Consider the following 14,122-nt stretch of genomic DNA (forward strand, 5'->3'; position numbering starts at 1 on the left):
GCCGGTCTGCATTGCACAAAAACGTAACTTCCACGTTACTTTTTAACAATGTATCCAAACGACAACACATGTCAGCGCGAACAGAAAGAAAAAGCCTGCAAAGACAAGGGGAGGTTGTCATAACCTCATTTGCTCAACCTCGTTGGTACAAGTGTTACATCTTTACATTGCTCCGGAGCTTCTCTTTGAAGCATCGTTTGAACGAACAGAAGCTGGAGAACGGAAAAAGCATTTTCCTTGACTGACGTCCCACACCCCCTGCATACGTTAGTGGTGGATGAAGACAAACGAAAGAAAGTTGTGGATGGAGGAAGCGGTGACTTATTCCTTTGATGTTTGCTGGTGGATCCGGCCTGCTGTTTAGGGCGCAGTCAGGTATGGTAAACATACGAGGCTTCTCCCACCAGCTTTGATCGCAGCCACGCTGAGAGTTGATGAGTCAGAATACTGAGATGTGGCCACACACACACACACACACATGTGCATCTAGAGGACGCAAACACACATCCAGTCACACACATAAGCTTTACTTCTTCTGCTTTGTTTCTTAATCCTTCATTTCAACTTTTAAACTCCTGTATTTTCCATTTCTTTTCATCCTGACGTGTACGCAGAACATCATAAAGCGTTTTTTCTTTTTCTTTTTTATTGATTGTGGTCCAAGCCTCAGAACAAACCTTCTACATCCATTTTAGAGCCAACAGCACAATATTTGAATCGTTTGTCTGCATCTGGCTAACCTCACCAGACGATTAAATTGCACTGAAAAAGAGAGGAGAATCTGTGAGGCATCCGGGCATTAGGAACAAAGCAAACCCCCGTTCCACATAGCACACGTTTACATGTAGACAATAGCAAAAAGAAATCACTTGCTGCGGAACATAGGACTGAAAATCTGGTTCATGGGCATATTTTAAGATTGTGTCTTTTTTCATCATGCTTAAGATCTATCTTCTTATCATCCTTGAAACTAATTATGAAAGTTAACCATATTTTAAGTTACAAGTTTTACTTTACCGTTAGTATGCCAGAAATACAAAAAGCAATCAATCTCTGGAAATAAGAAATAATCAAGTTTTATCGCCCGTAAAATAGGAGAAACGGGCACACTATTTACTGCTCGATAATCAAAGTTTACACAGCATGTGTAAAAGGATTGGTGAAACTTTATAATTATGCACTGTCAGATACCTCAAAGCTCGCTGTATTGGTTTAAGTTTTGGAGAATTTTTTGTGATGATGAGAGAACGTGTGGGTGTAAAGCAACATGTGCAGAATGTCCTCAGGTTGAAATTGATTGAGGCTTTCTGCAGGTTTTGAAACACTGTCGATTTTGATCCGACAGTAAAACCTGGGGTCGCCCGAGTCAGTAAGCAGGCTGTTATGGTTATTTCATGTATCAAATGATAATGTGAGATGTTGCGTTCGGCAGAGAATCATTACCTGAATCGGCAGCTTTACGCCAAGCTGGTTCAACCCTCACAGCGGGCAGCTGGAAAACCTCTAAAACCCTCCGTACACTACCTGCTCAACACCAAACAATTAATTAGGCAGCCGAGGATACAGATATTTCCCTCAGGAGTGGTTTAATTAATTCATCAGGTGGACAGAGACACATCTCCACGTTATTGCTGGTGCTCCTTAATTGCTGCAGCTGTTCAGGCTGAAAGTACTTTGAGTATCCCTTTCGAAGGTGTTATTGCACGTTCATTACAGTTTGAATCAGTGGAAATATATCTCAACGGGTTAGTTCCTAAAAGGTAAATGTGGTCGTGCAGAGGAGCGTGCCAGAGATTTCTGCCGCCGTTGTGAAGGTGAATGGAATCGTGTTTGTGGCGCTCGCAGCATTGCAAAAAACCCTCAAACTTCCCAGCGATGTCACTGTTTCAAGGAAGTGCTGAAGCTGCACATCCCCTCTGACCCATCAGGGTGCTCTCTTCTACCTGTAGCTGCACTCAACTGGGATGCCATGGTGAACTGACACATCCACCACGACATCACTGCAATAGTAAGACTTTCAGGAGGTGTTGAGGTTCCCCCTTAATGGCAACCTCATAATCACAAACGTTTGCAAAGTTTGGTCCATCCGTCAGTTTTTATTAGTGTCACGGCGGCTTGGTGCAGATCCCTTCAAATAAAGTGTGACAGAATATAAGTCGTGTCTCTAACAGGTTTGATCGGGTTTAATCATTTCCACACTGTGGTCACCAATACGCACATGAAAAGAAATACACACCAATCTCTACACTAACGACACAGACACACACACACACACTAACACATAAGCTCCGTGAGGAAGAGGACGGCTGTAAGTGAGAGAGCATTCCCGTGTCTTTTTGGCCAGCGCGGGGTGTGTGTTTAATTCCTAATGACGAGAGGAGGGGATGCAGGGACAGACTTAACACACACACACACACGCACACACAACTCCACACCAACACGCACTGTAAAACAACTCCGTGGCACACACCTGCACACACACACACACACATGCACGCGCATCTTCTTCACGCCTGGGTGTATTAGGAATGCAGGCGGTGTCAGAGGAGCAGGGCAGGCCGCTGAGTGGCTTAATACAACCTAATGTATCCTGGCACATTAGCCCTTTCTGGGATTGAGCATCCTCACTCACGGAGACCCACTTCAGCGAGCTACCATTTAACCGCACACACACACACACACACAGCTCAAGCAAACACCTACGTCGCGTTAATGCTCCGATGGCCGTCCATAAATGTATCAGTGCACAATCAATAGGCAAAGCACATTTGAGTCAGATGGAAAACCACAGTTGTACAAATTGAAATTGAAAACAGAAAAAAACCCTCCTCCATCTGCTCTTACTTCAGCTGTTCTCCTGCTCCTCCTCCTCTTCCTCCTCTGCTCGTTCTTTTTCCCTTTTCTTTTTTTATTGTCTTCTTTTATTCTCACTGTGCAATCTCATTATCCCCCTCAGTGCCCCTCCTCTCCCAGTCTTTCTTTTTCTTTTGTCCTCATTCCAAACCGCCATTACTCCCTTACACCTTTTCTCCCTCCATCTCTCTCTCCTCCTTTCTCCTCTTTCCTTTTAGCCGTTATATTCTCATTCTGTGCATCTCTCCCTCTGTTTCTCTCTCTGCCTCTCTGCTTTAGTTGTTAATCAGAGCTGATTGGGAGCAGAGAGAAGCTCCCTAGTGGATCAATGCCTCTAAATGATCTGTTCAAGGATCCCTTTAGAACCTGCAAAACTCGCTCTGATAGGGCACCGAAGCATGAAGGCGCTCATTTCACATCTAACTCACTTCCTGATTTGCCCTCTGGGAGAGAGCTAGGACTGGCGTTATAGGGATAATTTGTCCCAAAGCTTAATATCCAGCTAACCAACAGTGCTTAGACCAAAATGTCTTCATTACAGGCAATCAATTACTGCCAAGGTGAGGGGGGGGAAAATGATGAATTTGTTTAAAAAGCTCGGTCTCTGGATGTGTGCGCGCCATCTGAGACGCCGAGATTGCCCGACAAATGGCTGATGATTTGTTTACGGTTGTTTGATCAAAGACATTTTCCTTCTTCTCAAATTTACTGAGCTTCGAGAAAACACGATTTGATAATGTGCAGCAGCTGAATTTAAAATGTCTATTTGAGGGGGGGGGGGTGCATCTGAAATTAAATTGATTGTAGCGCTGCCGAGCTGAGGATGCCAAAAAAAAGATATTATACTGAGGGAATTTTAAAGAGACATTCAAAATCCTGCTGCGTGAAGACTGTGACTCTCATATTTGGTGGTTGAGGTAAAACCAAGAAGCTTAAATCTCCTGGGGCATATCATTTATGAACTGCTAGTAAATAAAAGATATAAAAAAAATCTACAAAAAACATTAACGTATTGTATTTTCTCACAGTATGGTGTTGATTTAAAAGCAAACGGATTCATGAAAGATGAGCTATGTATTTAAAGTCTTTTGGTTAAACAAATGCTACTACGATCTAAGTCTTCAAAACCATAGAGCCGAGCACTGTAGTTTGATTTTCAGTTGATCTCAAATTCAGCTTAAAAAGTACATTTCAGCGCCAAGCTGTCTTAAGAAATGGTTTTATTCAGTATATTTAGAACAAACATGAGAGCCAAGGACATAAAGCCAAAGTCATGAAGTTTGGAGCAGCAAACCACATTTTTTGTTGACAATCACAAAAATACTCAAAATGCGCAACCTTATGCTTTAAAAGAGTCTGTTTCACTCCAGTGACTTCAACACTGTAAACAGAAGTTCAGTTGTCATATAAGCAACGTTGGCATTAAAACAAACATAAACAGAGCTTGTATAATGAAGGGGGGGGAATGCAGCCATATGTTTTTAATGTACTCTGCCTTGCAGAGATTGGGGAGTTTCCCTCTGCGCCCAAGCAGCATCTTGTACTTCCATATGCTACCTGGTGTTATTTACAAAGCCTTTGAACCGGTGCCAGGAGAAGGAATACAGCAAGTGCACAGAGGGCAAAGTCACCCCCCTCCCAACGTGCCCATACATTCATTCATTTCTTCTTCAGTAACCTCTGACCTACTTCAGTTCATCATGTCTCGCTCAGTGATCCGCATGTGTACAGAACTAAGTGGGCTTTCACCGCCGACTCCATTCGCCGCTGTGGGCGGTGGGATAATAATGTGTGCTCGCTACCATCCCATGACCTACTTCTCCCTCGTACGAGAAGGCTCATTCAAGCACTGGGCGCAAAGAACATATTACAAACATGCTATAAAAACCCCCATGTATCTCGAAAAGCTTTCCCTGAAAAAAATTGGTAACTAAATAGTTAAAACCCCTTTAGGATATATCTTTCAAAAAGCTATGGCTGGAATGGTAGTTTCAAGGTTTCAGTTTTGAATGGCTTCTATCAGAAAGCAGTTGTTGGAGTGTCCTTGAGCAACACTGTTTTCTGTCTCACTCGACCTTGGATCTTCATGCACAAACATTTGGATTTTTCAGACAGAATAATCCCAACAGCAATCACACAATTCCATGTAATTATGGTGCACAGCATGACTGAACTAAGTGGACACTCACCGCAATTTCCTTTATGTATGCAATCATACAGAAACTCAATATAGGTAGTAAATATTCATAGTGTTGTAGAAGATTCGATTTTCTTCTCAAAATAGATGTCTCGCACTAGATGTATCTCATTACTCCTCAGTCAACCATTCCTCCTCACCGCTGCTCACTGATTTTTCCGGATCCTGTTTGTTCTTTTTCTCTTTTTGTTATTCATGAAGAAATTCTAATTATTTGTCTTCCCGTGTCCCGCAGGTTCTGGCACGGAGAGTACAGGGTGGCGGTGAACATCAACGACTACCTGGACATCTACTGTCCTTACTACGAGGGTCCTCCGTCCCACGGGCGCATGGAGCGCTACATCCTGTTCATGGTCAACCACGAGGGCTACACCTCCTGCCAGCACAGGATGCGTGGCTTCAAGCGCTGGGAGTGCAACCGCCCCAGCGGTCCCGACGGACCCCTGCGCTTCTCGGAGAAGTTCCAGCTCTTCACCCCCTTCTCGTTGGGCTTTGAGTTCAGGCCCGGACACGAGTACTACTACATCTGTGGGTTCCTCAGCTAGGCAGCGTGTGTTTCTGTGTGAGGGCGCAGGCATAGGGGTGTTTGCTGTGTGCGTGTTTGTGTGTTTGTGTGTTTGTGTGTTGGTCGCGCTGCTGTTCAATATGTAAATATGCAATCAGCAGAAGCTGATTGAGAGAGTTCTCAAACATCGCCCGCCACGTCGCTCGCACGCCCACAGGGACACATGAGTACACCTTTCATCGCTCCCCCTACTCTCTCTCTCTCTCTCTCTCTGTGTATTCTTCTTCTGTGGAGATCATAAGTGGTGTGCTCAGCAAAGTGGTAAAAATGTCACCAGGCGTATTTTGTAATCATTTTTATATTAGCTGTATTGATATTTCTCCTCACTCCAACAAGTGATGTATTGCTATCACAGATGAGCCCTAACCCCCCTGAGACTGTTTCTCTGGACAGAGTGAATAAAGGTATCATTCTCCCATGAGGACAAATAGTAACTTCAAATTACTCTTAAACATTGTTTGAGGCTGCTAGGCGGGCGAAATTGGTTGGATAGATTTACTGCATCCGGGCTGTTTAGTGCAAGATCAGTTGGTAATCACATAAGAAAAACTCGTTAAATTGACTTTCAAGAGCTTCGCTGTTGGTCACCAAACTTTGTGCAGCCGCCACAGACAAGTGGCACTTTTCTCTGTGCTGAGGCTACAAGCTGCTCGGCTTCCCTACTAAACGTTTGAAGCCACTGAGCAGATGGGAGGTAATGTTCAAAGTCTTCCTGCGACAGAAGACATTCATAATTTGCGCAATCCCGAAGGCGCCCACGACACCAGAATGTATGCAAGGTGGTCGTAAATGTTTTAACCAACAATACTTTTTGTTGTATTTCTGACAAGGACGGTCTCGAGCTGCCATGTGGGAAATGACTTAATGTAAACTAATCCCTTTGCAATTATTTAGTAAATTGATGAACATCAAAGCAGACCTGACCTGACCCGTCGTTGGTGTCTTGTTTAGAATTTGTCACGTAGACCAATAAGTTCCGCAGCAGCATTTCTGCCACCACGAGGCCCGGCGCGGGCCCTTTATTCCCTTTATTACCTCGCTGCGCTGCCGCTGCACAGCCGACCTCAACCTTTTCAGTGGGAGATGATGCATTCTCACCATGACCCGTAATGGAATGAGGTTCCTCTGACATCAGTTTTAGGTCGGCATGCAGGTGCGACATATTTCTTGATTGAGTTCTTTGGCCTCGGACAGACACTCTGACCTTACAGGGACTTTCTCATTTGCACAGCGGACGCAGCGATCACCCGAGGCACGGAAATGACTTACAAACCTTCCTGTGATAGATACGGGTCGGTTTTAAATACAATTCGTAGTAGCATTACTGTGTTTGGATTGTATTGCTAATGCGTTAACGCTATTTAATACAGCGCAATCCCGGAGAACCAATGTGCTGCACCACTGAATTAAGAGATAATGAGATTAAAGTAATGCGTTTCCTCCCATATATTTGTTCTTGCAGTAGGTTTTAATAATGAGTACAGAGTATCTACAAATATTTCTTTGCCTCAGTCTGTTGTCTACGCTGTCACAAAGACGCAGCAGGCGAGAGTGAGAGAGCTTGAAGAGGTGAAGATAACAGCCACCCCATGTGAAACTGCACTTTTCCCAGTCGGCGCACACACACACACGCACACACACACACTCTTTTGTTTTCCGTCCCATGTAAGGACGGACAGGGCCCCTCCAGAGTTGTATAGTTGCTGACTATACTATTGTGTTTCTAGGACCCTTGAGGGGAATGTGTACTCTACAAGATTTGTGTGTGTGTGTGTGTGTGTGTGTGCGTGCGCATGTATTGTTGGGGGAAGGCTGGTTGCGGGGTCAGTTGTCAAGCGATTGTGAGTTTGTGAAAGGCCATGTCCATCATCTTGACTGACAACTACACACATTTTTTTGTCTTCCAGTCTCTTACACGCACATCGTAATCCACACACACACACACAGGTCAGTATTGATGTGGAATGAGGGCATTTGGAAATTTTTAACCAGCCATTCCCTGTGTGTGTGTGTGTGTGTGCGTGTATCTCTCCTTGCCATAAGTGCTCCACAAAGTAAAGCACATCGATCTTTAAAGGTGATCCGTGGCCCGACCTGTGTGAGTGTGTTCCTGTGTGCACGTTGGTGTGTGTATTTGTCATGTGGTTGACGTGTTGACAGGTCCACTCCACCCCTTACTTCTCCCAGCTGCCATCTGATGAGGTTGAGTGATTTTCAATGGGTTTTCAGGAGACACAGGGTTGTGGATGTGCTGGGAAACGGAGGCGCTGGGAGAGCTGATAAGACTAGACATTTTTTGGAGGGCAAGGAGAAAAGAAATTCTTGCCCTTTCTTCCGGACATGTGACCATTTTTTTCCGTGAAAACTGTAGGGAACCCGAAACAAAGAGACACAACGGGAGAGATTGTTCGATACACAGCTGGCATGGCTTCATAGGGGACCACCATGAACTTTGGCCCCTGTACGGAGGGTAAAAGGAGGATTTGAAGAAAATTGGAGGCAGTGGAAGTGGGCTACCCTATGAAGGGTGGAAGGGCAGAGAAAGAGGCAGGAAGGGGGGAGGAGTTCCAGGAGAGTGCAAAGGAAGGGTCGGATGTATTTCCTGTGTGCTGTGGATCCTCTCCGGGGTCACTCTGCTCTGGCTATGGGGACTTCCTCATTGGAAAAGGCCAATAGGTCTCCAGTGACCTGTGTGTGCACATTCTCCTCTCATCACATCAGGCGGGAATAAAAACCCAGATTCCTTTTGGTTTAGTCCACCTTGAAGTTTGAGCCGTACAACCTTTTTTTTAAACAATTTTCTCCTTTTTCGGGCATTCAGCCAGTGTAGCACGGCGCCTCAGTGGTTAGCACTGTCAGCTCACCGCAAGAAGGACCTGTGTATGTGGGGAATTTGCATGGGTTGCCCACTCCAAAGACATTTAAAGTCAGGTTGAAGAGCTGCTATTTCCCTTAGGTGTGAGTGTGAGTGTGAGTGGATCCCAGTGTGCGGGCTGATCCCTCACAGACTTGTTTACATTGCCTGAAGTCCTCAGTGTGTTTACGGGAGCTCATAAGCTTGGGAGCATGGGTTTAAGAGAACTTGAAAGGACATAATATAGGAAAGTCTCCAACGGCTTGAAGCAATACATGTCATCAGGGAAGCACTGGGCTGCATTAATGCCAAATTATAACAAATGAGAGAATTTGTCTCTATAATGCCTATCCTCGTCTTTCCACCCATGACATTTTAGTTTCAAGCTTTTTAAATGTTTTTATTATAGCAACAGATGGTATACAACCTTAGGAAAATGACATCCAGCTGTACCAATGATCATGTTTTACATGAGAAAATAATCTTTGTTTACTTTCCTTGAGAAGAAGACCTTGAAGACTGCATATTAATGTGTGAAATATTGATTATGAAAGCCCAAATACATAGTTTCTTACAAAACGTCCCCCACCGGTGAGTAAAGTCAGGAGAGTAATCCTTTCTACTAAGTATTGTCAGCTTTTCTTCCTGCCTATAAACCCATAAATAGATACGGTGACTTCAAATAATTGGGGTTGAATTGAGGCTTGGTCTCTTTGTGTCGGGTATAGAAACATTGACCCACCAATTCCAACTTTTAAATGGCCATAAAACACCAATGTTCACTGTGAGTCAGTTTGTGGTCATTTAAATCATTTAAAATTACTTTGATAACAGCCGCCTTTTTAATTTAAATACTGAAATAAAACAGATCAAATCATTAGCTTGGTGTAGCTCTATATTTCCTTATTGTAAGCAAATGTGAAGATAATAAACCACCAATGCAAAACATTGAACAAAACAAAAAAAAAGTTTATTACACTCTCAATTACTTTATGAGTTCAAACAGCTGCACAAATCGCTTCATCTGCCATCTGATCTATTTCAATTTCTCTGCTTTTTACAGCGTCTCCCCACCCAAACCACGTGGGGCGAGCGTGTCTAAAGCTGAAGGTGTATGTCAGACCTCCAGGTAAGTCATGCTCTAACTACACAGACACGCATTGCATCACACACAAATAAATACGGTAAGGTCCAGATTGGCTATCAAAGTAGAATTAGAGGGGAAAAAGAGGTCTGATAGAACGCCCCGGCAGCACTCACTGCTCTGACTGCAACGCTTCAACACCTTCACTCACACACACACACATTCTGGCACGATCACACATACAAGCACACACAAGTGTGCACGGGCGCATGCACGTGAGCACAAACAAAGTGGCATACGCACATCACATCAGATAACATCACATCACACGGGGTGTGAGGGCGACCTTCTGTCCTTGCAGAAAGAGAACAGGGCAGCCTGAAAGTGCTCTCTAAAAAAGTAACAGAGCTTCCACATCACTCCTCTTGCTGGATTTGTTCATAAGTAACAAGAGAGCAATCTAATAAAAAACCCATCGCCAACTCTGGAAGACTAATCCAATAATAGACACTTCGTATTTCTTAATAAAATTCCCATTATGCCTCAGCCTTGTGCTAAAAGATTATGTATGACTTGCTCGCCACATAATAGAGTATTTTTTTTCCAAGCAGCATGCAACCTGATAAGGAATATTCATTTTAACATAGCTTGTATGTGATTGAGCCGCTGAAAGAAATAACCCGACAGGGAGTGGAAATACACGGGGAACCTTACACTACAATTGCGTTATCTGGAAAATCTACCTGTACGGCTTCTTCAAAGGTGGATTCTACCTGGTGAGTTCTCAGGCTTAGCCTGACTAAAGAATCTAACCTGGGAAGTAACCTGCTCCGCGGATATTGACGCGGCTTTGAAGATCTTCGTTAAAGGATGACAGTCGGCCTTCGCAGCTTTCCAGACTCAGATCATTCCATCTATAGCTGAAGGGGAAGGAAACGCTCTCCGCCATCATTACTGAAACAACATACGCTCTTTTATTCTGTCATCGCTGCGGCTCCTCGTTGAGATTTCTCTCTTTTTTTTTAATCTGTCTGACATTGCAACTTCCATCTCATCTGTGAAATACTGTCACTGGAGTGAGCTGTGAGTGGTGTCACATGTGTGCGAGTGTCTTTGTGTGTGTGTGTGTGTGTGTGTGTGTGTGTGTCAGCTGCTCCACATTCTGAGTCTGTGTGATTAAACTGTAATTAGGTTGGTTAAACCCCCTGCAGAGCTCGGTTGCTGTCATCGTCTCCTCCTCTCCCTTTCCTCCCCTCATCCCTCGTATTCTCTCTCCCTTTCCTCCCCTCATCCCTCGTATTCTCTCTCCCTTTCCTCCTCTTTTTAATTTCCAGAGTTTTGCGGTCTGTCGCACACTTTCCACATTCTGCCCTTCTTCTGTCCAAAGTACCTCTCCCTCCATCACTCAACTTTTGTCTCGTCTTTGTGTCCGTCGGTCTGAGCGCGTGTCCCTGTCCGTTCAGGTGTTTTGTCGTTTTCTCTCTTCTTTCGGTTTCAGATGGGTCGGGATACGATTCACCGGAGCCCTTCCTGACTGCTGGAGGTCCAAGCCTGAGGCCGGGGTCCATGGTCCCGCTTGCTGCTCTGGCCTCACTTCTTCTGGGACTCTTCTCCTGGCTGTGAACCCTGTCCCCCTCCTCCTGGAGCATCCCACCCAGGGTCGCTGGGCTGGGCTGGCTGTCCCTCTAAATCCACCACCCCCTCAGGGAAGCCCTCTGTCTCCGTCACCTCCCCTCCCCCTCTGCCTCCCCCCCGTCCTCGCTCCCACCTCCACTTCTAAACAACACCCCCCCCCCCCCTCCTCTCCCCCCACTGCCAGCCCTCTCCATGGCCCCGCAACGGACACTGCTCCCCGGACCGGCTTAGAGGGTCGGGTCTTGATCTGTCTGGGAAGCTGCGCTCCGTCTCCGATGCAGCTGAAGACACAAGGGAACTGTCTCTGCACTCATGCCAGGGGGTCCTTCTGATTTGTCTATTGACTGTTGGCCACTGATGGGGTAGAAGTAGCCGCGGCTATGATTAAACTTGTCGTTCCGGTGCAATTCCTATCACCCAATCACGGCAGGATGCATTAAGCGATAGGCCTGGATGCACAAAAATTGGATTTTTCTCACATTGCAATCCCATCGTCAAACGAAGAATTGGAAGTGGCCAAGCTTGCATTGTAATTGGAATTCTATACCACTCGGACCGGTTCCAACTGCAATAAAACGTAGAGAGGCAGAGGAGGAGGAGGAGGAGGAGGAGAAGAAGAGTGACCCGGCCGATGCAAGAAAGGAAAACAATGCGGGCAAAGATTTAAAAAAAATACGACCTATGGGAAAATGTAACGTTATATGTGTTGATATTTTCATACACGGTGTAGGTTCACAGAAATATTATATAAAAATCCATCAATTTGATTTTTTTGAGTTTCTATGAGAAGTAAAGATTTCATCCCATTCTAAAGACAAGTATAATCATGGCTGTGTCAGTGGGAGGGTCGGGGAGGGTGTTCCGGGTGGGTTTGGGGGGAGGTGTATATTTTCAGGTGGGATGTTTTCTGTCTTATTCGTGTTTCTAAACAAAGCATTTATCACAGCCTGGCCAGCACAGGCGTCTTCAGCACCGTCTAGTGTCGACCGGGTCGGGTGACTTTTGGAACCGTGACTTTCTCATGTATGAATGTACCACTGGTCACCCACCTCTTAGTCTATCTGTATCATTATGACTGTGGTCACTTACAGTACCTTCTCTAGGACTAGCATGGTTGAATGGGTCGGGGGGGGGTTGGAGGATTGGCGGGAGGGGCTGGGGGGGCAGGAGGAGAGCGAAGTAAGGATTAACAGAGGACAGGTGACATAAGGAGGCGACACTCAAGTTGCATGACCACTGTGAAACCTTCAGATCAATCTTGTTTGTAATGATGATATATTTTTTCATGGGGAAAATCAGAAACCCCCTGCTTCTGCTCTCCTGCTCTCCCTGAGGTTTTTTTTTTTTTCAGACATCAAAAGAAAAGAAATTCAGCCTCACACTGTTTCTCCCGTCTGGCTATCGGTCGCTGATGGATTAGCTCGGGCCAGGAGATAAATGGACCCACAGGGTGAAACTGACTGGAAATCAGCCCTCAGAGCCCAGGCCAGATCACAATGGACATAAATACTGAATGAAACTGGTCCTGGGTCTGAGAGTTAAACCAATAAGGGAAGCGAATAGACTGTGGCAAATGAGGCGAGGTGTGTGTGTGTGTGTGTGTGTCGTAGCATCACAAAAACACACACGCGCATATATACATGCACACGCACGCAGTCTTTGACAGCGGGACGGTTCCTCTGAGACTTTGGGAGCATTCATGGACACGACTATTAAGGGAACAGCGCAGAGAAAGAGGGTGCAGAGGATGGAGAGAGAGAGTTTGTGTGCATCATGGGACCGGGACTTCTTTTGTTGGGAAGTGAACCTAATGAGTAAGCACTGTGAACACACACATACATACACATGGCGACCAGTGTACAGATACACACATACAGACATATGTAGAAAAGCACACGCGGATCAAGACATTTACAAAGACATGGCATGTACATACACACATGTACAAAGACACACATACACACACACACACACACTCAAGAAAACACAAACAAGGGGAAGCACTTCCTTCCCTGTTTCATCTTATTTTTGTAGCATTTAAAATCACTGTTAATTACTCCTTTGTGGGATGCAGTGATGGGTCATAGCCTGTGGAAGATTTAAAAAAAAATGTGTTTTCTCTTCTTCTGTTTCACTGATGCTGTCCTTCTATCGTTCTTCTTCTCTGGTTTGTGATCCATGGTTGGTAGTGGTAGGATGCCTCCAGGTCTGAGCGTCATGTATGAGTTTGTTTCCTTTTCTGTTTGTGGTGTTTGTTTTTTTTTTCGTGGGAGCTGACCTCAGTCATTTAAGTCAGTCAAAAGTAAACACAAAAGTCAGAGCAAGGAGAGAAACACACAAATAAAGATTGTCTTTTTGTCTACTCGGGAAAAGAAATGAGTGGAATTTCTTCAGTGGAAATGTGAATTAATTTTCATTTGATGTTTGTTTTTTTTCCCCCCAAAGGGCAGATAATTGTATTCATCTATTAAACTGCACCTGGGTCTTTATTTTGCCCAGTCTATCTTCCTCTGACGTCGACGTTTTGGGACAGTGAGCATTGAGCTCTGCCAGTCAAAGCATGAAATTATTCAGATAAAATCACCCACTCCAATCTTCAGCTGTTTCTCCCTCAGCGATGTGACAGCTAATCTGAACTGCTGACAACATGGAGACTGAAGAGCTTGATAGCCTTCCCCTCTTGTTTCCATCAGATTTACAGCAGTGTGGCCTTCCAGAGATGGAAAGCAACTCAAGTACTGTAATTATGTACGATGTTAATGTAAATAGGTGTATGATTTGAGTATTGCCATGGTCTGCTATACTTCTGCACCAATACATATTGTGATTTTTTTTTCTCTACTCACCATTTTATAGAAAAAGTTACCTTCATATTCAAAAAGCAAAAACTTGTATTAAAAAGTCGTAATATCACAAAAAAATAGTTTTTGCTTG

At 44.8% G+C, this 14,122-nt stretch overlaps 1 protein-coding gene across 1 annotated transcript in view; it reads left to right on the top strand.

The window, feature by feature from the left end:
• efna2a (ephrin-A2a) overlaps positions 1–12,330 on the top strand; it is a 60,873-nt gene extending 48,543 nt beyond the window's left edge. Inside the window, exons 2-4 of the mRNA XM_037486450.2 lie at positions 5,286–5,578; positions 9,533–9,598; positions 11,052–12,330. Of these exons, the coding sequence (XP_037342347.1) occupies positions 5,286–5,578; positions 9,533–9,598; positions 11,052–11,176 (484 nt within the window). The 3' untranslated portion in view covers positions 11,177–12,330. The remainder of the gene's footprint in view (positions 1–5,285; positions 5,579–9,532; positions 9,599–11,051) is intronic.
• The last annotated feature ends 1,792 nt before the right edge of the window (positions 12,331–14,122 follow it).

Source organism: Pungitius pungitius, chromosome 14, assembly GCF_949316345.1.
Source record: "Pungitius pungitius chromosome 14, fPunPun2.1, whole genome shotgun sequence".
NCBI lineage: Eukaryota > Metazoa > Chordata > Actinopteri > Perciformes > Gasterosteidae > Pungitius > Pungitius pungitius.